General features: G+C 41.1%; 2 protein-coding genes across 2 annotated transcripts; one reads left to right on the top strand and one right to left on the bottom strand.

Moving 5' to 3' along the window:
• Window positions 1-513: 513 nt before the first annotated feature.
• On the bottom strand, window positions 514-8,475 carry fam114a2 (family with sequence similarity 114 member A2). The gene is made up of 14 exons (XM_070917229.1): window positions 8,363-8,475; window positions 7,325-7,560; window positions 6,638-6,737; window positions 6,052-6,153; window positions 5,807-5,910; window positions 5,008-5,142; window positions 4,523-4,687; window positions 4,295-4,418; window positions 4,094-4,179; window positions 3,668-3,748; window positions 2,851-2,975; window positions 2,677-2,749; window positions 1,944-1,997; window positions 514-1,826 (listed from the first exon to the last, which is right to left on the bottom strand). The coding sequence occupies exons 2-14, from the start codon at window positions 7,523-7,525 to the stop codon at window positions 1,725-1,727; spliced, it is 1,452 nt and encodes a 483-aa protein (XP_070773330.1). The 5' UTR covers window positions 7,526-7,560; window positions 8,363-8,475; the 3' UTR covers window positions 514-1,724.
• Window positions 8,476-9,676: 1,201 nt separating this feature from the next.
• Window positions 9,677-13,776, top strand: LOC139295357 (microfibrillar-associated protein 3-like). Its single transcript, XM_070917539.1, has 3 exons — window positions 9,677-9,781; window positions 10,245-10,546; window positions 11,285-13,776. The coding sequence occupies exons 2-3, from the start codon at window positions 10,291-10,293 to the stop codon at window positions 12,040-12,042; spliced, it is 1,014 nt and encodes a 337-aa protein (XP_070773640.1). The 5' UTR covers window positions 9,677-9,781; window positions 10,245-10,290; the 3' UTR covers window positions 12,043-13,776.
• Window positions 13,777-26,054: the final 12,278 nt, after the last annotated feature.

Here is a 26,054-nt window from a genome sequence, read left to right as displayed (position 1 = left end):
CTATCTATGGTCAGGGAGGAACCTCAATATATACACAGTACATAATAGTACGTGAACACATGTACATTACACTCGTGTGTAAAACTACAGGCATCATAACAGCCTCCACTCTTACGGAGCATCTTTCCACCAGATGTTGGAACCTGGCTGCAGGGATCTGCAAGAGCATCAGTCACGTCCAACACTGATGTTGGCTGCTAATACCTGGCTCGCAGTCCACGTTCTAGTTCATGCCAGAGGTGTTGGAGTGTGTTGAGGTCAAGCATCTGTTGTCAAGTTGAAAGCACACACTAAATTATAATTTTATGTCGTAACATTAAGTTTTCTCTTCATTCTAAACGGGTCCCAAACAAACCCAGAACCAAAGTCCACTGAGATCTGTGTCCCTGCAACCATCAAAAACCAAAACACAGGATTCCAACTTATCACTTTCATATTGATTGACATGTTTTCTACTTAACAGTCCACTAAATCTGTAATTTACACTCACACACATCAAACATGGCGCCTATATGAAAGCACATTTATTTGAAAACCATCTCAAATACCTTATACAGCGTACAGTATATTGCTCGGAAAAATCTCACCTTTTTTCACAGCCCACAACACACCGCTTCAACATCAGAAAGCTGAATGCTGAAAGAGACAATCACAATCTTCATGGCAGATAGAAGCTCACTTGTTGATTAATAAACACTTCTAGTTATGCTGAAGTTTCATGAAAAGTGACAATAAAGAGGGAGATAGGCTTAAAATGATGGACATTTACAATCTGTCATGTTCCAAGTCTTTCTTTCTGAGTAAGTCTCAAGTGTTTCAGGACAGGTCCAGGTCAAGCTGCAAGTCCTCAGAAACAAATTGTGAGTCCGTTGCAAGTCTTTCAGGACTTCAGGAAAATGCCAGCCAAAACTGTTGAAATGTTATTTTACAGGCTGAGCCCTCTCAATGCAGACGCCTGCTTATTAAATTAATACTTATTAAAAGTCCTGCCTGTTCCAATCTAATTAATATTTTAATGTTCTACGATTCCACCAGGTCAAAACTGGACACTTGAATGTTTTTTCTTTCTCATATCAAGTAAAGTCTCACATCAGCGAGCCGGACAGGAAGTGCTGTGAATATGGGGAGGTTCCCTTGTGTTTGCAGGTTACAGAAAATACTGATATACATGGTTGCCAAAAAGCCCCCCCAACTGCTCCAGGACCAGCCATATGTTGAATGACAGTTTTAGAGAGATATGCATAGAAAACCAATTCCAAACTAATCTCTGTGCAGTAAAAAGAAAAATACATTATCGATATATCTTGCTGTCTTATACGAGACACCTTTATTAACAAATTGTGTTTCCACCCTGTATGTATTCTTTTAAGTGTTCTCTGAGGCAGAACTTTTCAGTTAAGAGCACAAGTGCTATCAGAAACATTTGTAGTGGCCATGTTAGAAAAGGAGGAAGTCGCTCCGTTTATGACAAATACATTTGTTCCCCTCAGTTTTCAGACCTTCTCAACACTGTGCTTCAATGAGTCCATCTACTGTGCTTTACGATTAAAGCAGCAATGCAAAAAAAGTTAACACTGTTTGACAAAAACACACTTTTCTTCGCAGGCCTGAAATTGCTTTTGTCCTGAGATGAAAACCAGACATATTAAGAGCTGACGCCATGTCAGGTCTCTGCTGTGAGTCCCGGCGTCGTGGCCATGGACGACAGAGGGGACCTCAGCTGGTCACTGCTCTGTGGATTCAGCTCTCCTCTGGATGTGGGAGATCTCCAGGATGGGCATCAGCAGCTGGAAAGCATCCTGGATGTAAGACGCACTGTTGGACGCCTGTGAGGAAAGATGATTCATAACACATGTCAAAATGTAACATGTGACACAGTATTTTAAAATCAGTCGGAGATGTCCACATCTAGATGTGCTGTAACGTAGTACTATGATACAAACCTCTAAAAAGACTCCTGTTATCAGCGGGTTGAGGACATCTCCCTTCTCATTTGACTGTAAAACAGAGTTTAGATCAGATCACAAGCAGCTCTCAGATGAACAAACAGCAGCAGTAATGTGTCAAAGCTGACTAAAAGCAGTTTGGAAAATGCCGACGATACAATACAGTAAGTTCGGCAGAACGTGAGTGGAAACAAACAGAAGGATGAAGTGAGTTCAAGATGTGGAAACGCTGGAGGTCAGCGAAGATAAGCATAAGATTGTTCATGTGGTAGCTATTGCTACAAACAGTTGTTCTGTTTACGTTAAACAAACCACTGATATAAAATACACGACTTCCTGTGAGATACAAACAAGCTCAGCACAGCAGATGGAAAAGCTTATCAGTAAAAAGACATTTATTGATATGAAAGTGTTGGGACTTCAGGTGTGTGTGTCCTCTAGGCATCATCAAAGGGGCACTGCAGTGATTTAAGATAAGATAAGATAAGACAGACTTTATTTATCCCACAGCGGGGAAATTTACAAGTCACAGCAGTGTGTTGCACGTCCATCAAGTTGAGAGACAGATTAAAAAAATGAATTTTCAAAATACTTAGTCAACTTGATGATGATGATGAAAATTCCCAACAGTCTTAAAATAAACAATAGCCTCAGTTCTACTTTGACATTAAAACTAAGGGAAATATTAAATAATACATAATTGTGAAACACAGAGACTCGTCACACTTACCCCGGCTGTTGTTAAGCAGGAGGTGAACTTCCTGGAAAGCAGTGAGATTTCTTTACACAGGACTACAGTTAACCTGAAGACAGACGACATGGAAAACACAAACCTTATTAAGAAAACTGAATTTCTACAGGACAGCTCCTGCAGTGTCTCCACACAAAGAGAACACAGTCTTACTGTGACAGAGCGCTGGCCTCTGTGCTGCCGTTGGAGAAGAGGATCATCTCAGCCAGTTTGTGGAAAAGCTCAATGGATCGAGCCGTCAGCTCCGCCAGACTCCTGATGGCTGCTGCATGAACCTCCTGACAAAAGTCAACACACACACACACACACACACACACACACATCCACCATTACATTATATTTCTTAAAATCACTTGAAAACAATGTGAGCCACTTTCACTCACTCTATATACAACAGACTAAAGAACGTCCAGCTGCAGCATCTGTTGGCTGGTGAGGAGAATCTCATCATGTCACTTAACAGAAATGTATTCAGCAGCCTTTTTGATAACAGATGAATTAATCGATTTATTGTTAAAAGGCCTTTAATAAGCATTTATTAAAAATACAAAAAACATTTTCTGCTTCCACCGTCTCTGGTTTATGTAATCGTGAACTGAACGTCGTTGGGTTTCGGACTGTTGATCGGACGTCACCTGGGGCTCTGGGTGTCATTTTGACAGTTTCTTGATATAATAGATTAAACAGTTAACAGAAAAAGTAATCGATGGCTTGTTATCTTGTTTGTTACATAGCTACTTATAAAGGCCCACCCACTGATTTACCAGGTCTTTGGTGTTACTAATGAAAAGTCATTGACAAGCTTCTGCAACCATAACACTGCAGTGCTGTAACAGTTTTAGAATCTCTCAGTGTTGTAATAAAGCTACGAGTTCACCCTGTTAGAAGTAAGCCAGTAAGTCTGATAGCAACCTCAAATGATTTCCTCCTTTGTAATGTTAAACACTGATGATGGTTAATACGAGCGTACCTCTGCAGAGAGCGCCGTCTTCACGTCCTCGTCCTCTGGTTTGCTCATGTCAGTGATCTGGCTGCAGGTGCTCTTACAGGCCTGTTGGAGGTCAGAGACCGTACTATTAACATAACTGGATTAATTAGGTTTGTGAACCGCCAGTTGACCTCAATAAAAACAGGAACTGCACAATCTAATGGAACCCAAAACCACAGCCGTACAATAAACACTCCCTCTGTGACACTGAAAATGTTTTCTCCATCTCGACTGCGTCAGATGAACTCGACAGTCATTTGTGATGGTGTTATATTTGACTGGATTATACTGCCACATATTCCTGTTGTTTTGTCCAACGGCATCAATACTACACACTAAACATTGCAGCCTCACAAATGACTTTCTCAACAAAAACTGAACAAGAATCCAGATGTGCGTAGTTGGTACCTTGCTGAGTTTGTCAGCTGTTGCAGTGACACTGAGGCCCTCCAAGGCCTCCGTTAGCTCCCTCTCAAACTCTGAACCGTCTTCATCTGGAATTAGAAATGTGCACTCAATCATTTCAGGGTGCTCCATCCGTTCTGGTGTATAGGATGCTGTACTCCTCGTGCTGGTATTTTTATAACTTTTTAAAGAGATGTTAGTTACCTTTCTTCTCGTCCACTTCCTCATCATCAAACTCCACCAGGGAGAAAGAGTCCTTGATGAGATCCAGCTCTTCTCTGAGCCGAACCAGCTCGTCTCCTGATAGAGTGGTCAGCACCGACTTCACCTACAGCACACACACCCACACACACACACACACTTTTACCAGATGCCACTTATGAGACGGAAAAACAATGTCTTAGTATGTCTATTTATTTCATCCCATCTAACCTTAGACTCGCTCTCTCGAGACAGGATCTCCAGTGCCTCGAGGTGTGACAGACCCTGAAACTCATCAAACAGCATCCCGTAGTGAGCGACCACCTTCTTCTCCGAATCTGACCACTCTGTCTCTGCTGTCTGCAGCTCCTCTCGCTCCTTCGCCTCCCTCAACACCTACGAGACAGAGAGAGACGAAAAGTCGAAAGACAGGGGACAAAACATCAGTAACCCGTCAGACACTCTGCTAAAGTTTATATGTTTGGTTTACACTCTTTAGTCTCTATCTGTCAGTTCTTTGTCTGATGAAGACTACGAAGACTTGCTATAAACAGATACAAAAAGGTAAAAGAAGGATGAAGAGGATGGATGAGATGAGATTACATACTACCTTTTAGAGATGCTGAAGGCCAAATTTAATATTGTATTCTAATATTCCAGTCCCCCATTAAAAATAAATATGTAGCACTCTACATGTTTGACGATGGTCTGCCTACCTGAGACAGAGTGGAGTTCCTGTTCATCAGTCCTTTGGTCTTCTTAAAGCCGGGGTCACCTTCTGCTATCACATCCATTGTCTTCTTCCCGATGAACTCCAGAGCATCCAGACCGCCCGTTATCATCGTTTTCCCCTGCGAGGAGAGGAAAATATATAATAAGAGTTTAGTTTCAGCGAACAACTTACATGAAATATAACATAATTAAGTTATCAAGAGACCACGTCATACTAACTTTTAATGGCTCTGTTGCTAGCTTGGTTGCTGCATCAAATTGGGCAAATACAGATGCATCAATAGTGACCTGAAGTTGAAAAAACTATACTTGGGCTTGGGTTATTCTCTGGTGAGGAAGAAATGGAACACGGATGATGTTTTAGCGAAATGGCTGCACCAGGTGAACTAAACACGCAGTTTAAAAATTCTAAACAACCTCGCATCACGTCATATTTTGTTGTTGATGCGTGAAAACTGTAAAAAAAAATGTCAACTTCGGAAATACAGTCTGATTTTGTTTGAAAGGAAGTTGAATCCTTCATTTTATCTGAAACACAGAGGCTCATATTTACTGTCTAGAACAATTTAAAAGATGAATCACAAGGGAATAGTCCTGAAATAATAGAAAATAGTTGAGGGTAAAAACAGCATTGCAATGCTACCAACGCTCCACATAAGATCTACTCCAGATCTACTCTGCTCTTTCTAAAAACTGGACATTTAAGATGCACTTAAAACATGTGAACATCTCTTTCCTCCGTCCAAGGAACAGACACAAAACACAGAGAGTATTTCAGCTTACTGTGCTCTGGACGACGCTGGTGAGCGACGTCAGCATCCCCATCGCACTTCCCACCACTGCCGATCCATCTCCTGCTGCTTTGTCCGTCTCACTGCTGGCTTCACCTGCAGGAGGAGAAACCAACACAATACATACTGTTATACAGAATAAATGGACTCATATTCATATATCTATGTGTACAAGACGGGCAGATCCGTGATGACTGGACCAGGTAATCCAGTGTTGTGCCTTAACTGATGCCTTACCCTGCTCTTTCTGCTCTTCCTCAACCTGCGCTGAGAGTTCGGTCGGACTGGGGATTCCCAGCGACGTCTCCGCCTTCTCTATCACCTGAGTGAGCCCTTGGCCTGGACGGGCGGGAGAGACAAGCAGCATGTATAGTACAGAAGAAGTCTTAACAGTAATAGACAGAAGGACAAGCAATACACAATGTAGGGAAAGAATAAGAAGTTTTTGTTTATGGAGCGAATTAAAATGATTTCTTTAGTTCAAGTATAATTAACAACATAAACCAGCACACATGCATGCATACACAAAACGACATTTACCTTGACGACGATACATTTAAGGGTCATAGAAATTGAATTCTGCTTATACAGTAAGTTATATAGTAAATGTGCTGAACTAATAAAGCTTTAAATAAACACTTATAACGTCACATGGCGTGGTACTTTGTTTCAAACGAAGACGTGGAACCAAGGCAGCACAAAGCTTAAGCATTTGATTAGATGACGACTTGCTGCAGTTTTTTAGGACAGCTCCCCACGTAGATAACTAAAAATACACATTCTGTATAAAACAGGGAGACTGGGTCAGGTGGTCTATACTCACCCACAGTAGACACAGTAGCTGTTGCTGTGGATAAGATGGATTTGCCCCAGCTGCCCCAGTATCCCCAACCACCCTGAGACACAGTGGACTCACTGGATGTCTGAGAGAGAGGACATGAAGATAGAGGGAATGAGGACGGAGGGAGGACAAGGGAAATAAAAGACAGTGAGAGAGAGGTTGTGAATGAGTGGGAGAAACAGAAAGACCAAATCAATGACCTTTGGTGTAGAGAATTCAATAGACACAAGACGAGGCTAGTCACCAGTGTTAAAACTGTAGCTAGTTGTAGTTGTTTAAAATTCAGAAGTAACACCTGCATAGTTAAGCTAGGACAAATGAACAACATTCAGGACGAAAGCTGGAATATGTGGTGAGCCGGCTGAGAGACTTCAGATATCATTTTGGTATTTGAGCTGCAATACCAGACTGTCTACAATGAAGTGAGAATGCTTTCCATGATGGCTTCATAAAGCTTTTATCAAGAATGTTAGATATTTTCATGAGCATTTCATCAGCCGAAGTGTTGTTCTGACCAACGGCAAGATGAAAGTTTCAGCCAGGTACTGCTAGGTGACCTCTGAAAAAAATGTTATCCAATCTTCTCTAGTTACAGTATTCCCCCAGAAGTTATCTTTTCACCATCTGTTACAGTTTGTCTAGTATAAACAATAATTATCTCATTCGTGCCATTGCTGGCTGCTCCTCTTCTTTCGGCATCTCCTCAGCTTCGGCTGCAGGTTTCCTTCTGGCTTTCCTCGTCGGGGCCACATCAGTCGAGACGTCAGGGGTGGTCTGCGAGGAGCGGTCAGGTGTTTCGGCAGGAGAGGCATCCTGAAAATCTGGTGCCACCTCTGGACCATCCGCTGCTGTAGCTTCACTGTCTGACATCTTAATGTCTCAGTACATGCCTTCAAAATGAAAATCTAACAGAGGATACAACTATTAGACAGATAAGTATCCAAATAAACTCCTGCATACATGGTTGATATTGTGTTTTGATATTGAAAGCATCTAATGCTTACAGGACAAGCTGGGAACGGAAACTTTAACTAAATGTAAATTAAATTAAATTAAAATTCAATTTAAAATGTTAAGGGATACAAAACAAACCTGCAGAAGTTAATGCAGAGCTGGTTTGTCCTGAAGACAGGACAATTTGAAGATCAATTTGAGGTGACAAGGGTTTTGTAAGACATTGTGACTAAATAAACACAGAGACACTGTTCATGTGTCCAGCTGGGTTGTTTAAACAAGTCCGATCCTTCTTCCACCGTTAGATTCAAACATATTTAATGCATTTATTCCATTTAATAAAATGCTTTAATTCCCTGAATGCATTTCAACAACAGCCAGGAAACAGCAGTCAGCTGTTCAGCTGCTGGTTATCTGTGCAGCTGGACGGAGTGTTAGTTTTAAGTGCAAAAGGGGACCTAAAGTAAAAGGCTATATTCAGTATATGGTATATTGTATATACTGTATATCCACATACAGTATCTCTGAGCATTTAAGTACAAATTCAAACCTCAAACACCTCACATACACATCAGGAACAGGAATTTGTATTATGACATACGTTACATAGTTAATACGTTACATGAGCTAATGACTCGTTTATGTATTGAACAATATGGCTAGAAATGTTTATTTTTATTCCTATAAGCTGTTTCAATACTCATCAACACAGTCGGGAAAACATAAACTGTTATCTTTCGGCTACAAACTCACCTTTTCTCCTGTCAAAGTCTCGATGCTAGCAGTTAACGTTACCCCAGGATGCTAACAGTTCCTTCCCAAAACCAACTAAAGGACCGGTTTACCGTCTTTATTTCGGTTTGCACCTCTGCTTCGACACGTTAAACGCCTTTTAATTTTCCAGCAAACAGTTTAATGAACGAGGTCTTGTCACTCTTTTTGTCCTACAGGATTAGCCACGTCACATTTTGTTTTCACCGATCAGCTCCAACAGACAGCCACACTGAGAACAACAAGTTCCGGTTAACATCTTCAAAATAAAATGTCTTTAGAACATTTCGGTTTCAAAAAAATACTGTAAAATAAAGAATGCGTTTGTGTAGAAGTCAGAATCGGCATCGAGACAAATATAAAAGGTTCTGTGTAGATTTATTTTTAAACAGCTAGACACATCTGAAACGTCTGGTCTCCATTTTTAATGGATTATATTTGACTTTTCCAGGGGTGACAGGTGTTACGATTTTATTTTGAAGGGAAAGCCGCCATACTACCGGTCTCTCTCTCGTTATGCAGCTTCATGTAATGATTAACGTCAGGCAACGCATACTTCCGAAGCTTTCAAAATAAAACAATTAAACTTCCTCTAATAACAATGGTTCTCTAAAATAAAAGACATTTTTAGTCGTTTGTCTACCAGATTCGTTTTTAAAAATCAACAATTCATTAATTTAATTGTTAAATACAAATACAAGTGACAATTAGATAATCAATAAATACTTATAAACAATTAATTAACATATTATCTTTAACATAAAATACTATCAATTTGCACATCGTTCCTAATATACCTGTACCTGTACTTTTCTGTGCTTGGGAAGAAATCCCCAGGGTTGGAAATATTGGGCATGTGCAAAACTAAATCTCACAGTTTGTAAAACAAAGTGAGTCTTTACCTTGTAGGTACAAATGATGACCTGATGAATTGATCTATGTCAGTCATTGATTAATTGTTGTCTTTTAGCATCTTAAAATGTAAAAGTTAAGTATGGATACATGAAGATAAGAAGGATTATATTCCTATAAAATCCACTTCATTTACGACAAAAAAAAAAACAATTAAAAGGCATGTACTTTGAGTTACAGTGAGAAGGTATAATTATAGAAAATGGTATTCAAATCCTTTTTTTCGGGGGGGCTTTATCGTTCCCCTTGTTTTCAACCAATGTTCCGCCCTTTCCTACCTGTAGGAGAGTTGAGAACAAGCCACGCCCACTCACACCTACCTGAAGCCGGAAGTGAACCCACCGGACGGTTCGTGTTTGCGTTGCTTAAACATCTGAGGGTGAAAGCTGAGTAACAGACTGAAATAGGAGTAAAAGAAAGACAGTTAAACATACATCAAGTTGTATGTCGGTGGAGGATTTGTTGCTTTGGTCGCTGTCCGAGCAGCAGGTGAGACTCACTGGCTCAGATTCTGTTTAGTCACTTTGGTGTTCTGTGTGTGGGTTTCTTTCTTCCTCTTTGGTAAAATGTGCTGGATTCACCACTATTACATATTCTGTTTTTATTTTTAGAAGGGACAACAACAACTAGTGATTGGTTCCTTTGACTCATACAATCAAATTAACATGATTTCATGTAAAAGTCAATCAAGTAAGCGACTGTAGACAATGAAAACGCTTCCATGTAACTAATACGATATGTTATCGTAGTTAAAGAAATGAATTAAAAGTAGTATGTCCTGAGGATCCACGTGTGTGTGTGTGTGTGTGTCAAAATACTGAAAACTGCAGTAGATAAAGATCTACAGTCCTGTCCAAACATGGACAGGACTGTAGATCATGAAGGGACTAAAAGTGTCTACAGTCCTGTGTTGCTGCATGAGCCATAACCGTTGACTCTTCCTGTTTTGCAGGTTTGTCTCGTCTAAATGTGAGCTGAAGGTGTAACTCCTTTCCGACATGTTACCGCTTCAGAAACACCACCTGTCACACCTGCTCCTCTCAGTCCTGCTGCTCGGAGGACGGACAGCAGACGGAGCTCAGAACGGGTCAGAGGCGGAGATGGCGTCCTCCTTAAGGCTGGCCGGCGTCCCCTCCAGCAGGAACATCGTGGTGAAGGAGGGATCCAGCATGCTGATTGAGTGTAATGTGACCGGAGGCCACGATGACATCAAGTGGTACAACTCTAAAGGACATGTGCTGGGTGAGGACACAGGTAGGAGAAGGAATGCTGTGACTTTGACTTCTTATTGTGCTACACAGTTGTTTTATATTTAAAAAAAAGTTTAAAAAAAAACTACTACTATAGGTGGTGGTAAAGTAGCTTTCTTCATTGTGTAAAAATCAGATGCCATGCCTTCCCCTAATGTACGTTCTTCTCTGAATCAGGTGTATTTAAACAGGGACACAGTCAAACAACACACAGTGACCATCGATTTGGTGTTATTGAAGATTTTACATTGAAAATAGGCTCAAACTTGTAAATAATTGTAAGCAAACAAATAGATAAGACAGAAGACATGAAATGACTCCCAACAGCAGAAAACGGTACAGTACAAAAATACTGCTGTTTCTCAATGATTCTACTCCCAATTCATCAGTTCTTCAATATTTGTTATCACCCCTCCCCTTGTTGGTGTCCCCGTGTTTAACTATTATCAGCTGGATGCTGTCTCTGACACCACAATGCAGAAGCAGTTTGTGAGTCAACACTGAAACAATAATACAACATTTCTGTTGTTTGTTGAATCTAATCTGATATATTAAACCACTTTTATCTTATCAGGTAAACTCTGAAGGGTTTGTGTGCTTATTCGGGGAAGAATTCAAATGACGTTAAGTGAAATTAAATTTGCGCTAACTGGGTGTTAATGTTTTTGATGCTACTACAAACTGTTTGATGGAGGAGATGGTGAGGATTTTCTTATCTGCTCTTATTGTGTTTTGACTCCAGGTGGGAAGTGGCAGATTCAGGAGAATGGCGTCCTGAACATCACCATGGTCTCCTTCAAGGACCGTGGCCGCTACACCTGCGTAGCCTCCAACGGCACCAACGGGACCAAAAATTACACCGTCACTCTGCGCGTAGCCCACACCGACAGCGGCCTGGGCCTGTACTACGTCATCGTCTGCCTGGTGGCCTTCACCATCACCATGATCCTCAACGTGGCGCGGCTCTGCATGGTCAGCAGCCACCTCAAGAAGACGGAGAGAGCCATCAACGAGTTCTTCCGCACAGAGGGCTCAGAGAAGCTACAGAGGGCGTTTGAGGTCGCCAAGCGCATCCCCATCATCACGTCGGCCAAGACGCTGGAGCTCGCCAAGGTCACGCAGTTCAAGACCATGGAGTTCGCCCGTCACATGGAGGAGCTGGCACGGAGCGTTCCTCTGCCGCCACTCATCCTGAACTGCCGCACGTTGGGGGAGGAGGTCGTGGAGACGGCTAAACCGGGTCCTCACCCTACAGAGCAGGTCGGAAACAGACAAGCTATAGGCCCGCCCTCCTCCGACAGAAATGGAGACGAGGAGGAGGAGGAGGTGTGTCAGACTCTGCTGTCAAGCCAAGGGAACAATGGAGGCGGCGTTGATGTCAAAGTGTCAGTCCACACGGTTTCTGAGACGGTCGTCGGTGAGGATAAGGAGGCTGAGATGCACCTTCATGCTCTTGCACCGGGCTCACGAACAAGTGTGTCCTATGAGAGCAACATATAGCTCATCTCAGTCTGAATCCCATCAGAAGTGTCGGCTGTCTAACTACAAGTGCTTAGAAGAGATCAAAAAAATCATCAGAAAATTGTTGGACATTGAGATTTTGAGTGTGGGCCCATATCTCGTCTTACTGTTCGAGTAAAAAAAAGAACAAAAACGTGTTCAAAGCAAAAACCAGCTTTATTTCAAGGCGATAAACAGTCGAGTAGAATGTAATTATTTTTGGTTAAAAGCTTTATAAATATTCTATGGCTTCTGGCTGTTTGTTTCCTTGAGATGGACACCCTAACTTCAGCTGATCCTTATATACCTTAAATACCTGCTGGGTCACATTACATTACATTACATTTGTTTTAGTCCTTTGTCAAGCTTACAGAAGTCTCACTTGTAAGCGATTGCTCCCATCTTCCATATCATTAACACGATACACATGCACTGACATATGCTTACCCAGTGATGTTGAAGGAAGGTCAAATGTTGCTTTCAGGAATCAGAAATCTGTTTCAGAACAAACCCTCAATCCTGGTGCCAAGTCAAACCAGCTTCTCGATAAACAACTGTTCCTCTTGTCTTAAATATATTTCAGTTTTCATGTTTGTGTGTTGGGTTCCTCTCACTTCCCAATCTTTGGGTTTCTTTGCACACAGCTGGTGGAGCAGCAGATAATAAGAGCTAATTTTCCTCCTTCACAAGGCGCCATTTGCTGCAAGATGTTGCAGTGAAATATCCTCATCTCATTGTTTTCACGTCACTACTTCCTGTCAGTCACCCCACTCACTCACAGGACGTTTAATGAAATAATGCCTCAAAACATTTCGCTTCGCAGACTTGATTGCCATCTCCATGTCTCTTTATTTGAGCCTTTGTTAGTAATAACAATAAAAGATATAAACACACACTAAAAAAACCCAGCAAAATGTTTTAGGGCATTTTTAAAAATGTTTTATAGTAAACAAACTTTTACCTTTCAGAAGCAGCAGAGGAACTGAAATATAAATGTCATTATTTTTACATGGATGGAAAATGTCATAAATATGCAGGAATAATCAGATTGGTGTGTGCATGCCAGGAATGTTTTTTTATAATGAAGGGGAAAAGAAATGTTCTGTCTGTATGACATTTGTGAGTTACATTTAAATGCACGCTTCATAATCAGATTAATGAAGTGTAGAAGGCAAATAGTGACTCGTTTGAAGCATGTGTGTGTTTTGTGTAGAGGTTTACATATGTATGAATATGAATACGCAGACTGTCTATATCCTGGGTGAGGTGTCTTAACGATATAAGTGTGTCTATCCTAACAGCAGAGTTTCTCTACGTGGGCTCACAAGGCTTAAAAAGTCAGATTTGAAGATGTTTTAAATGCTGGATCGTTTCTATAGAATCTTTTTGAAGTAAAAGACAAAAGAAAGTAATTCTCAAAACCACATGAAACTTGAAAACTCTGTATCTGTGGTTATGAGAAGTTTTAAGAACCTAAAAACCAGGTCAGAGGCCAAAAAATGTTGAGAAACCAGAACAGCTTCCTCTGTTTCTGAGAGGGGGATGTAAGGAAACGTTAAACTGTGAATCGGTTGTGTAACTTGACAACTGTGGTTGAACAAACACTTTTTTGAGTAATCTTGATATTGTGTGTATGCTGTCGCTGCGTGAAATGTTTTTTAAAAAGTGTAAATATTTAAAAGTGACCCTAAAGAGGTCACTCTTAGTGATCAAAGCAAATGTTTTTTACAGAGAAAGAACATCCTATAATAATAATTATTAAACAATAATTAAATAAAAACAGTCAAACATGCAAATATCTGTGTGGTTGTTATTTCTGCCCCCACCCCCAGGTAACAAGTGCTGATCAGCCACTGGGTGGCGCTGTTGGGTAAAACATCACTTCTTCATATCAGCTATCGGTGCACTCACCACCTGAAACACTCCTGGAGGGTTGTTGTGCACATCAACAGCTGTCGATGAACACTTGATATCATTGTTAAAGGAACAGGGACAGATTCACTGCCGAAGTGTTTCCAGGTTGTTCCAAGTTGTTTGGTGGTTGCCACTTCACAGTAACTTAAGACAAACATCATAACATGGGTAAAAAATGCACCATAATATAATGAATATTTAATATATACAGTAAAAATCTACCAGTGCACAATTACTCAACATCATTTAAATAGTACTTTAAACTGAAAACAGTTGATCCATAGTCATTTATTCAGTCCAGAAAGAAAGAAAGAAAGAAGAGGACGTGAAAATAAAATGAAAATAAGTTACAGTACAACTTCGATGTTTCCTGTCATTTGTCCTTTAGCATCTGCTGGTTCTAACACTTGATTTATGCTATTGTGCTTAGCTCAACTTGATATATTCAGTATATTTGGAAACGTTGGTATTGTAGGTTTTGTGGTGCTGGACCAACAGCAGAGTTGATGACTGTCACTAAAACTGAGACTGCATCCTTTTCCTGGGCATCGTTTTGGTTCTTTACTCTTTAACATCTGGAGAAAGAAATCACTTCTATTCCAGAGTCCTCAGTGAAAATCTAACTTTGTTAGCTGTATTACACAGATTCAAAGTCCTTTACGTACAATCTAACCTTAAAGGGACTTAAAAACAAAATAATTTAAGACACATTTGGAGTTTAGCAGCGAGTAAAGGAGGGAATAATGTATGGATGTACATATTTAGAGGCAAGCCTTTAAACAGAAAAAAAGATCAAAACATCACTCACCAGTCAGAACCTCAGAGGTTGCCACTGAAAAAGTGAGCATGTTTGAACATGAATACATGAGCTGTGACCATAATGTATCTGCAGTCAACAACACACACGTTCCTGCATTTTTCTCCTTTGTGAGTAAACGAGGCGCTGAGACGTCACTGAACTCATCCTGTACGCTGCAGCTGTGTACTCTCAGGACTTTCCCAGAGGTTAATCTCCTGCAATACAGCTACCGAAATGTTACAGCCTGCCCCCCCTGAGAAATAACAGGTTGGAGAGCAGCCCAAATAACAATAACCTTGGGCTCCTGTGTTGAATAACTCAAAAAATCCATCCTTCTTCCCTTTCCTGTCCTCTCTGGAGGCCAGCTTATCTAAATAGAATTGATTGGTCCGAGCGATCATTCATCATGCCGAGCCAAAGCAGACGTTTAAGGAGAGAGGGAAGGAAGATTGTACCGATAGGATATTTTCAGTCGGCCCTCCGTGTCGTCGAGGTAAACTTTACAAATTGGTCAGGCTAGAAAAGACAGAGACTGTGTGTGTGTGTGTGTGTGTGTGTGTGTGAGAGATTGATCGGCTTAAAGGACATTTTTATATCAACTTGTGTGTATGTTGAGTGTGTTTGCATGCAGACAGAAAGGTGTGTGTGTGTGTCTGATTCTGCATACTTACATAAGTGAATGAAGCCCATGCGTGCAGTAAATTTGGTCCTCTTGAATTTAAATTGCTCATAAAATCAGGTCAGAAGAAAACTGTCTCTAATTGCATTTTATTTCCAATCAGCCTGAAGGAACAAGATGGGGGGGGGGGCAAGGACAGTAGATGATGATTTGGATGACACGATGAGAGAAGCGCTCGTCATATCTGTTCATTAGATGAGAGGACGCAGCAGCCGTGATTAGCTCTGCTGTTTCAGCTGTGAGTGTGTGTGTGTGTGTGTGTGTGTGTGTGTTTACTTTCGTGATTCACTGGCATGATCCCAAACACCGTGTTGTCCTCTTAGCTTTGAGCAGGATTGTACACTGAAGGACAAACAAACACTGCAAACTTTGTTGGAGTATGTATGTGGACACGTCCACAGTTCGCCCGTATCTGACTTTAAGGTTGGCCACTGATGTTGGCTAATGAGGCCTGGATCGCAGTCGGCGTTCCAGTTCATCCAGTTGACACTGACATTAGCATTTAGCTCAAAGAGCCGCTGTCTTCTCCATCTCCTTTATGTTCTCTCTCTTCCATCCCTAATGAAAAGCACTTTGTAATACTGTTACAAAGTGCTTTACAAATAAAGTTTACACACTTATCGTTTGGTTTCATGTTAAAATAGCTTCAACTGTTCTCTGTATTATTTGCATTCAGTCAAACCAACCTATTTACAGCAAATGTAGGTTTCAAGCTTATATGTCCTTATTTCAGACAACCTCCAACAAAAATGTGCACCCGGAAACGGTCTATGTGAGGTCGAACAGCACGTGTGCTAACAAAGGGACGGGGGCACTGTGGCTGACCTGATTCTCCGCAGGGTCTCACTGCAACTAACGGCCCCGCTGTCAGGCACTAATGGGAAATAATAGCTGCAGAAGCATCACAGCGGCGGGCTGGGCTCGCTGGGGACTGGGGTGAAGGTATTGGGGTCACATCTTCCGACGGCTCCTTGCATCCTCGGACAGATACATGCTGCACAGAGAGAAAACATCTGGAGGGAATGTGTGAGAGTGGTGAGCGATGACGCCCAAATGAGGTCGTATGGAAAGGTTGTGGGTAGGAGGAAGGCAGCAGGGCTGACTGTGCTTGAAGGAAGGTGTAGGTCAGTCTCCAGGGGGGCATTGGACCACTGCACCATGAGATTGTTTTACTGGGAAACATCATCATCAAGTTGTGCACACGGGAGGGTTCTAGGTAGGTCTGAGTGGTTATTTCTCAACCATTTTTCCTTCCTTGATGTAAAACCTCTTGAGGTCAATGACAGGTGTAAAGAAGAATTCAGTAACGCTTTATTTTACAGGTCAACGATTTCCTAATTACTTTCTAGGAAGTTTTGTGGACGGAACTATAAAAGCTTCATTTAAACCAAAGTAATCCTTCATCCGTTACTGATTTATTATTGAAAACTCTTCTCTGTATATATGCTGAATTGTGTGCTCGCCTGTGTACAGGTTTTGTATTTTATATGTACAGCTGAGTGAAGACAGAGTGTACAGTCATATAGTCCAGTACGACTTGAAGACTCCCTTGTCTTAATAAAAAGCATCACAGTATTCCAGACTTCTTCAAGTGTTCCCAAGCAAGCTTTTGGACTTGTATTTACACACTGTCCAAATGCATGTGATGACCACACCATTACCCACTAACTATCTAACAGGGGTCTGGACCTTGTCCAACTGTAGATCAGGACATTGAGACCTGAACAGATCCCCAAACTGATTGGTCTTTTAAAGGTAGATGTAGACTCACTCACCTCCTCCAGCTCACCTGTGCCTGCCCTGTCTCCACCTGCCTTCTCTTCCTAAAGCATCTGGAGCAAATACGAGACTGTCAGTGACTGTGTCTGTTGATCTATATAAGGTGGCCTAAAAGAGTAATGATAGACTAGATAGACTCCATTGTATTCTATTGTTTCCAAAAACGGAAAAGCGTGAATATTGGGGGTCGTGGCTAAACCAACAGAATATCTCGCGAGAGTTTGAGAGACAGCTGGAAGCTCGTGTCAGCTGCTGTGACAGTGTTTCCTATGTTTCACTGTCTTGACTGTCTGTATCTGGTCTAGCCACGACCCAAACAAGTGGTGATTCTTTCTCCTTTGAACCCAGATTTGGAATGTCGTTCACGTTAAATGCATTTGAGGTTAACTGTTATGCTGGAAATGAATGTCGATTGGTGTCACGCACACTATAAGAGCATGAAAACTGCTGAAATCAATACATTATTGGCTGTGGGTCGACACTTTCTGAATATTGTGATTATGCACCAGATCAAGGCTGTGCAATAGCCTCAATGGCATAATAGTGAGTTCATTGACTCAGAAAGGCCGATATATTTTTAATGATATCAGCCACAAACATCTCTCTTGCATCAGCAGAAACATTCAGATTTTTCTAATTTTTCCCTGAAAAATAAACAGAATTTTTTAAAAGAGCAGATCAGTTCAAACCTTTTTCAGCCGGATTTCATGTTCCCTTGTGAAGACTGAATCTCTACAGTTTAAAGTAAACAGAGTTTAGAATATGCTTCATGTAATAGAAAGTGAAGAGAGTAATGTGGAGAAAATACAAATGAGCTGCTGATCAAGCGCCAGAGTCCCTCAAAGTGATAAAAAACCTTTACAGTGCTCTGCAATGGTATAATCTCATTTTGTTTCCTTGTTTTTTAAATATGAAAGAAAATAATGAACCCTAATTATTATCAAACCAAATTCTTCATTACCTGCATACTTGCATCCCTTGCGGAAGCTAGGGGTTTGGCATTATCCCCTTTCCTGTCATGAAGGATGTTTTTCCTTGGTTGGAGTTAGAAAAGCAGACAAGTCCTTATTGTGGCTGCTGCTAAAGAAACGTTTCTGTCTTTTAGAGAAGGAAGTGAGCCACACTTCATTTCCTGAGCAGACTTGAAGGTGTTTGGCTAAAATTGCAAGGTATTCAGAGAGTGTCCTCCAAGAAATATCAAAACTGGAGCAGGAAATTGCCTCGACTCACAAGTCCAGGTTTGGTCTTTGCACTGAGAGCAATTTGAGTCCCAAAGGAGCAAACAGAGTCTGTCAGAGGTTATAATGTGTTGCATTGTGTGAGTCTTACTCAGACCATAGTTAAGTGCCTTAAATTAAAGCTCTGAGTTGTGCAGAAATTGCTACAGAGGTCCCTTCATTTCCATTATCATTCTTCAAACCAACAAAGGGATTCTGCCTGTCCTCTGCTACAGCGTGCAATTTAAAAGGTTCCAACTGAGTTACTATACATGTCATGTGGCTATTTTCTCATTTATCATTCATTCAGCCGAGGTCTGCTGAGCACACATGGCCTCTTGTTTTGTTCCTTTCTTTTCCTATTCAAACAGCTTCGGTTATCAAGAGGTCACTGCTTTGTTAATCTTAAAAACTTACAGGCTTCACCTCCTGCTCACATCCAGCCTACATCATACCACTATGCACTGTGTGAGTGCAGTGTGAAGGGGTTGCAATGTAAATGTAAATGAACCTTGAACTCTGATCATGGGCAGTTCTATTATTCACATTTTATCCCCATCTTACTTCAGCGGTCTCTGTAAAATTTCTATGCATGTGTTTATCCTTAATTTGAATTTGAAAAGAAATTTGAATGTAAATTCAAGACATGTGAAATGTGTTATTACTGAAGATATTTCTTTGGTAGGAAATAGTTCCAATGAAAACGCATCAGATGAACAGGCAGGATATTGTTTCTAGAAAAACGGTCTCCTAGAAATTACATTCATACAGAACTAAATTGTTGTCTTAATCACATTGTGGTTAACCACAAAAGTGTTTTTGTGATGAGCAGGACGAAGAATGGAGCGTAAATGTGTCTCTTACAGTAGCAGGCCGCTATAAAGTGACAGTTAAGGCCTTTAACCCAATCAGCTGGGCCTCAGTCTGCACGCACATCCTCCTTCAAGATCCAGAGTTGGTGTTGAAGGTTCCCACTGTGATCACAACACATCAAATATACTCAGTTCTATTTAGCACCACAGCAGGGTCAAATGTGACTGTGTCTCTGCTGGCGAATGTAACGTGACTGTGCAGAAACAGCAGTGTCACTGCAGGAGAGGAGGCAGCGGCGGAGTCGCTTTTTCTTCTATGGCGCTCAAATGATCAGGACCACACTTTGTCAGTGGCTTCCAAAAGACACATGAGTGCATGAATATATGCATGTTTGATGAACTGCTATGTTTTGTGGTTAAGGTTTGGAAAGATTGTGTTCATGAATATCAACACTGTCTCTTGGTAGGAGCCAGGACATGAACAGTGTTCTCAAGTCAACCACTCACATCCACAAATCGCACATTGCCTCCGACACCAGCAGGTAAGGAAAGGAGGCAAGAGACATACATAACAGGGATCCCAGAAACTACAATAATGACCCCCCCTCCTCCACAAACATTTATCCACAGCAGGTTAAAACTTCCTGACCCAGCACAGCATCACTTTTTCATTGTCAGTTTTTCCTGTAAACAACTGCAGAGATTTCTAATAAACACCTTCGAAGCTCTCCCACAGAAAATGAAAAGGAATACTTCTGCGTTTTCTTCAGAGGGACAACAGTCACAATATGCACAAATACAAGGTTTGTTTGGTTATGAAATGACTTCCACTGGACATTTTTTACTTTCATTCGGAGACAACAGAAACACAGCCAGTGATTTTAGGCCACACTTGGTAACCAGTGTAATGATGCCAGTGAAAGTCACAGCTTTGGAGAGATTGTTAGGCCTTGATGGAGGTCTTTTACAAACACACATTTATTCAATTTAGCAGACACTTTCATCCAAAACAACTTACTTATTTCACAGAGCGGTTTGGGGTTCGCTGTCTTGCTCAAAGACAAGAGGAAGCGGGGATCAAACTACCTTCCCTACACTGAAGAGCCAACCTGAGCTACCAACTGAGCCATATGTGCCCCACATCATTGCATTTCAATAAACACCATATCTTTTAATATCTAGTTTTTGTCTTAGTTTTCATTAAGCACTAATGTTGTGATGATTATTAATCATGAAACAATCATAAATTATTATGGAGTGGGAGTCACCAAAACGGATGTTTTCAGCCATCCCTTTCCTTTAACATTCAATCTACACTTTTATGTTTCCATATCATTTCTCCCTCGCTCTCCTGCCGAGCAGTTAGACACTCGCTGCATTAAGCAGCCACACAGATAAAAACCCAAACTCATCATAATTTCAGTAAGTTCATTCCCCTCATTGTAGCTTTTTTCTGTTGCACATATTGTGTCCCGATGCTCAAAGACAAAACTTCTCACCGCAGTAGATCAACTAACAAGATTCTGTCCTTGTTGTCATTTCCCCGGCGGTAACGGCTCCGCAGGCTTCACTTGGCAGGACACTTAAATTAGACGACTCGGCCTCGTCTGCGCCGCGCGGCTCGACTTTGTGGCTGTTGGGTTAAAGATTGTTTCACAGCACGGACTTAGAGGGATTTACTGAGTGGCAGACACACTATAAATATGCAATAATGAAACTCATGAAATATTTATTGACCAGCTTCTTCTTCCATCCTTTCCCAGACAGGTGGGATGTGCTCCTCTGTGAAATAAAACTGGAAGTTGCTGGCTGACATTACTGTAATGACTGCAAGTTACTATTCAAGCCACTGTGCAATTGGAGGATTTTAGTTCTGGTTACATTTGCATAAATCAGTCTAAGACAAGCTGTCAGAGGCAGTCCCAGGCTACACAGCATTATTTTAGGGCTTGCCAACATTCACCATGGGCTCCATATGAGCTGCATGGCAATAACATTCTGTCATATGTAGGTCATGGCAACTGGCAAGTCAATGAAACAGTCTGTACTCAATCTTCTGCTACATGACACGCTGCAAACAAGTTAACTATGTGTGAATGTGTGTGTTGGCGTCACGTTGTTTGCATTTACACGTCTGTTCCAGGATTTAAGGAGGCTTAAGGGAGGCTATAAAGTCAGTGAAGTTTTAGGACTGTGATAGATTTTTATTGTTTTGTCTCTGTGCTGCAGCACGTTGGATTTAAAATCACTGACTGCGGGGTGAAAGTGCTGTCTTTCAGCTTTACTTTGAGGTTATTCACATCCATATTGGGTAAACAGTGTAGGACCTATAGTCCCTCTATTGTAGGACAACACAGCAGGACAATGATCTTAAACATAAGACTTAAGAGTGAAGGTTTTTTAACTCTAGTAGTACAGGTTTTCATCATTTTGTTTGTCTCGTGCACTTGAGATACAGCAAACAGCACAGTGAACCAGCTGTTGTTATTATCATGTGTTAGCGTAGTTGTAAGGAGGCTGTTTTGAAAATGTTCTCAGAAAATAAGTGCACTTTTGAGCTACATACATATGACAAATTAAAGGTGGAGGAACATGAATGAATGCAGATGCTTCCATACAGGATGTGAGGGCTTTCCCAAAAGTCATGAAACAGCATCAAAACTGATGGTTTTGTTTTGGAAAATGGCCGGCAGCGATGTACAAAACCTGTATAGATGATTTGTAGTAAATGGACTAAAACATACAAAAAGTGACACAAAAATAGAAGTCGAGCCTCAAATCCTATTAAAGTTAGATCTTAGGGAAAAAAAGAGCTGACTGCCCTTCTCAACATGGCAGGACTCTTTAGGGGGACTCGTGCAGGGAAGATGGCTGCAGACGAGAAGGATATGAAGCTTGGGTTTTAACATTAAAGCAGAGTGTCCTTCTGTTACTCAGAGAGCTGAAAGAAAGCTGTCTTTTCCTCTTCACACACATGAGACGTACAATTTTAATGCTTCATTTCTCTACCGTCTACAGCCTTGGGTTCCTTTCTCTGATGTTCTCATTAAGCTCCCCTGAGTGGCTGCTCTTGTATGACATTGACAATTTATGTAACGTCTAATTTCATGTCAAACTGTACTGAAAACCTGGGAGGCCTCACTCTGATAGTGTCAATTAATTTAGGTGGCAATAACCCAAACGGAATCGCTGGAATCGAGTTGAAAAGACCGAAACCATTCGCTTGTGTAGAGAAACATCAGTCCATTTTTCTTCCAGATTGGATGTTGGATTTCTACCCGTTAGGACATTATTTTTACTCAAGGTTTTCATCTGCCTCAGAGCTCCAGCGACTCCCTGAATGAGAAAAATCACACCCTCAAAACTCAAATGGATCTTGGCGAGGATGCATCTCATCTGCCGTAACGGCTTTGTTTTATCGTTTTGAGTCCTGCAGCTGAATGACGCCGAAGACAAACACTATCAGTGTGTGTTTGCTCATTTGGCAGCACTTTTAATACATTGAGTTTTTCAGAAAGCTTTTATACAAGGAGAAACGCCACATGGGAGCAACAGCTTGTGTAAACAAAATCTTAAGCAAAAGCACCCACCCGTAAACAGCAGACCGCCTCGAACTCATTCACACACACACACACACACATTTCCTTTGCTCTCCACCACCGACAGTGCATCACTTTTCTTCATAAAAACACTTGTGCCAGGAGCTCTCTGATGCCGTCACGCCACAGGTTAGACGTCATTAATGGACAACTGAGCTGCTGAGATAGTAAAACCAATTAGGAGTCTGAATGTACTTCTGTAATGACACAACGGGGCTCAAGCTGTGCCAAGTGGTGATGAAGGAGTTCAGCGATTTCATCCGAAACACCTATCCACATCCACAGTTTAAAAGAAATCTGCCATGATATAATGTGATATTGAGATATTTAGATTGTATTTGGTAGATTTGATAGTTGCTGTAGATGTTTTTATGGAGCAGAAGTGTTGTTCAGGGAGCTGCCTCATGCGAAGTCAGAACACCATCTCTACTGGAAGTTGTTAAGAGGGATTTATAGTTGTGGGGTTATGGTGGAGCTCCAGAGTCTTGATTTAAAGATCCTCTCTCTCAGTGGCTCTGTAACCCTTCAAAACATCATTTTTATGGTATTGTATTTGTTACATATCAGAAATATTTGTTGCAAGATTTGAAATGCAAGTAGAGAGCTTCTAAATGATGGAAAAACTACATAAAAAAGTTTTTTGTTTTGAAATGTAGGCATCACGTGTACTGTTCACCTGCAGTATGGAAGGTCTTGTTGTCTTTACACTTGTGTCAGCATGAACAGTCAAACGTGTTCAGTACGAGACCATTTCAGTGTGTTTATTGCACTCTGTGTTTAAAGTGATCCTGATATGGCAAACAACCTCCTCTCCCTGTCTCACCGACTCACATACTGATGTGTTTTATATTGATTTCCTGACTGGACGGGTTTCCTTCTCTTCCCAGTCTGTGAGCATCCTGAGGAGTCAGTTAATGGTGCGTTACTAACTCCAGCCCAGTCATCCTTTACATGCTGCTCTCACAAGAACCCCTTCACCCTGAATATCCATTACTGCCAGACTGTATAGTAACGGCAGGCCCTGCTCATAACATATTTATGAATGCGGCCTGAGGGAGGCTCACGCTCAGAATGCTGATGTGATGTTCAGACGTTGCATTTTCATCACTTTTTCTCCTCTGCTTTTTTAGTCACAGCAGTGACACTGTTGGATTGAGATTTCAGTCGGACCATCCTGAAACTGAATTGCCATGAAAGTTTGTAACGACACTTGTTAGTGAGTTGCTAAATAAAAAAATGGTCCATTAATCCCAGAGTTGGCAGTTCGATCCCCGGCTCGTCCTGTCCACATGTCGAAGTGTCCTTGAGAAAGACACTGAACCCCGATGGGCCGGCCAGCACCATGTATGTTATTAAGCAATAAAATGCATACGTCAGGTCTCAGGTGACACCCTGTCTAATTGATTTATATTTAATTCAATTAAGCACTCGACTCGCTGATGTTCCTCAAACTATTTGTTTTTAACAATGAGACCCGGGAAATCAAGATGTTTTATTTACGGTATGTTAATGTTGTGTTTTCCTGCTTGGCCTCATGATGGCTCTCTGTCTCACTGTTACTATAAATAAATACAGACACAATGATGAAAACGTTTGTATTAGATTACCGTCCCAGTAACATGAAGGTGCATCACCGGGGTGAAGCAGAACTGGAGCAAATAACGAAGCCGGCTCAGACGAGTTCTGACAGTCAGGATACCATCCAAGCAGTGGTGCCATGGTAAGTTAGGACTGATGAGGGAATATTATAATTAAGTCAACTGCCTCGACCTTGCTGCTATAAATGCACAAGTATAATTACATTATAGTTTATACAACAATTTCCGAGAAGATCTCACAAGTGTTACACTTTCCTGGAAAAACTGAGCCTCCACAAAAAGACTGGAGGTGCCACATCTGTTGAGTTGACTGAGTTTAGTAAGTGCCAGTCTATGAGAAGTTACAGTAGCCTGTGTGTAAGATACAGTACAGTATAAAAATGATTTTGAATGAATTTAACAGGCTACAAATTTACAAGCAATATGATTAATATATGGCTTAATTTGCACTGCAAAGGTTAAGGTGTTTAGAAACAAAATACTGTTAATTCCTTCCTTTTATCTCTGCATATGTTGAAGCTCCTTACTCTAAATAATCAAATCAAATTTGAACACATATAAACATGTGCATGTCCACCTTGGTTGGCCTTTGATTAAAGAGCAGTAAGTACACAGGTAACGGAGGAAAAAAAGATGCAAATGATCTTTAAAAGTGATTGAACAGTGATTAAACCTTTAGTTTTTATAAATCTAGTAATAAGCTGAAATATAATGGTGAATGAGAATGAAAAACTCAAAGACATAATGAGCACACAGCAAACATGATGAAGGCCTGAGGAATGTTAGATAAGGTGCACCGGCTGTTGGTTGATAAATCATACATGAGGTCAATTATAAAAGTGTCTACGAACAAAAGATTTTCTAGTAAAAAATGTGCGTACTCTATTTTTTTTAAGGAAATTGTGTTATTTGTATAATCGATGCATAACCTGGATGTGTGATAAGTTTAAATCGTAAGAAAATACGAAGCACTAATGAGCAGAGAGTAAGTACAGTGGGGCACAGCGAAAGGTCACTCTGCCCCGAACAGGTCAGAAGACTTATGTAACTAGAGTTGTTTTTGTATGAAAAAGGATGACAGGAAGTTGCCCTGATGCCAGAAAGCCGGGGTAACTTTTGGTAGGTAGGTGTTCTGCATAGCAAATAATGTCAAAGAACAGCATAATGTCAAAGTTCCACGTTTGAGTGATTGAATTAATATTGCTTTGCTGCGGAGAGATCGGACAGCAAGAGGGACGGTTGACCCTCAAGTCTATAGTCATCACAGTTCACTGTTTTTAGGGCAAATCATTGGCAAGCCATTTAAAAACTGAATCAAACTATACACATACAAAGTGAAATTTCGCTCCGTGGAATTGTGGTATTTATTTTATTTACTCAAAGGCAGATTTTCTCCTGTCTTCAGTTGCGATAAGACAGGTTCAGCCAATCACACACGGCAGCAGCTTACTGTATTGTAACATCAATAGTAGATCATTAGATCTCATAGCCGGTGCTCTTTGATAAAGCACTCAGATACTGGCACTTCAGACCCACTTAGCAGTCAAATGACAACATGTTCTTTTAAACACAAAGGTGCATGGGTGCTGGCAGGAGGTGGCAGCAACTACGTGGC

Source organism: Enoplosus armatus, chromosome 13, assembly GCF_043641665.1.
Source record: "Enoplosus armatus isolate fEnoArm2 chromosome 13, fEnoArm2.hap1, whole genome shotgun sequence".
Lineage (NCBI taxonomy): Eukaryota > Metazoa > Chordata > Actinopteri > Centrarchiformes > Enoplosidae > Enoplosus > Enoplosus armatus.
Note: the sequence above shows the minus strand (reverse complement) of the source record. Positions and strands in the feature narration are given on the sequence as shown.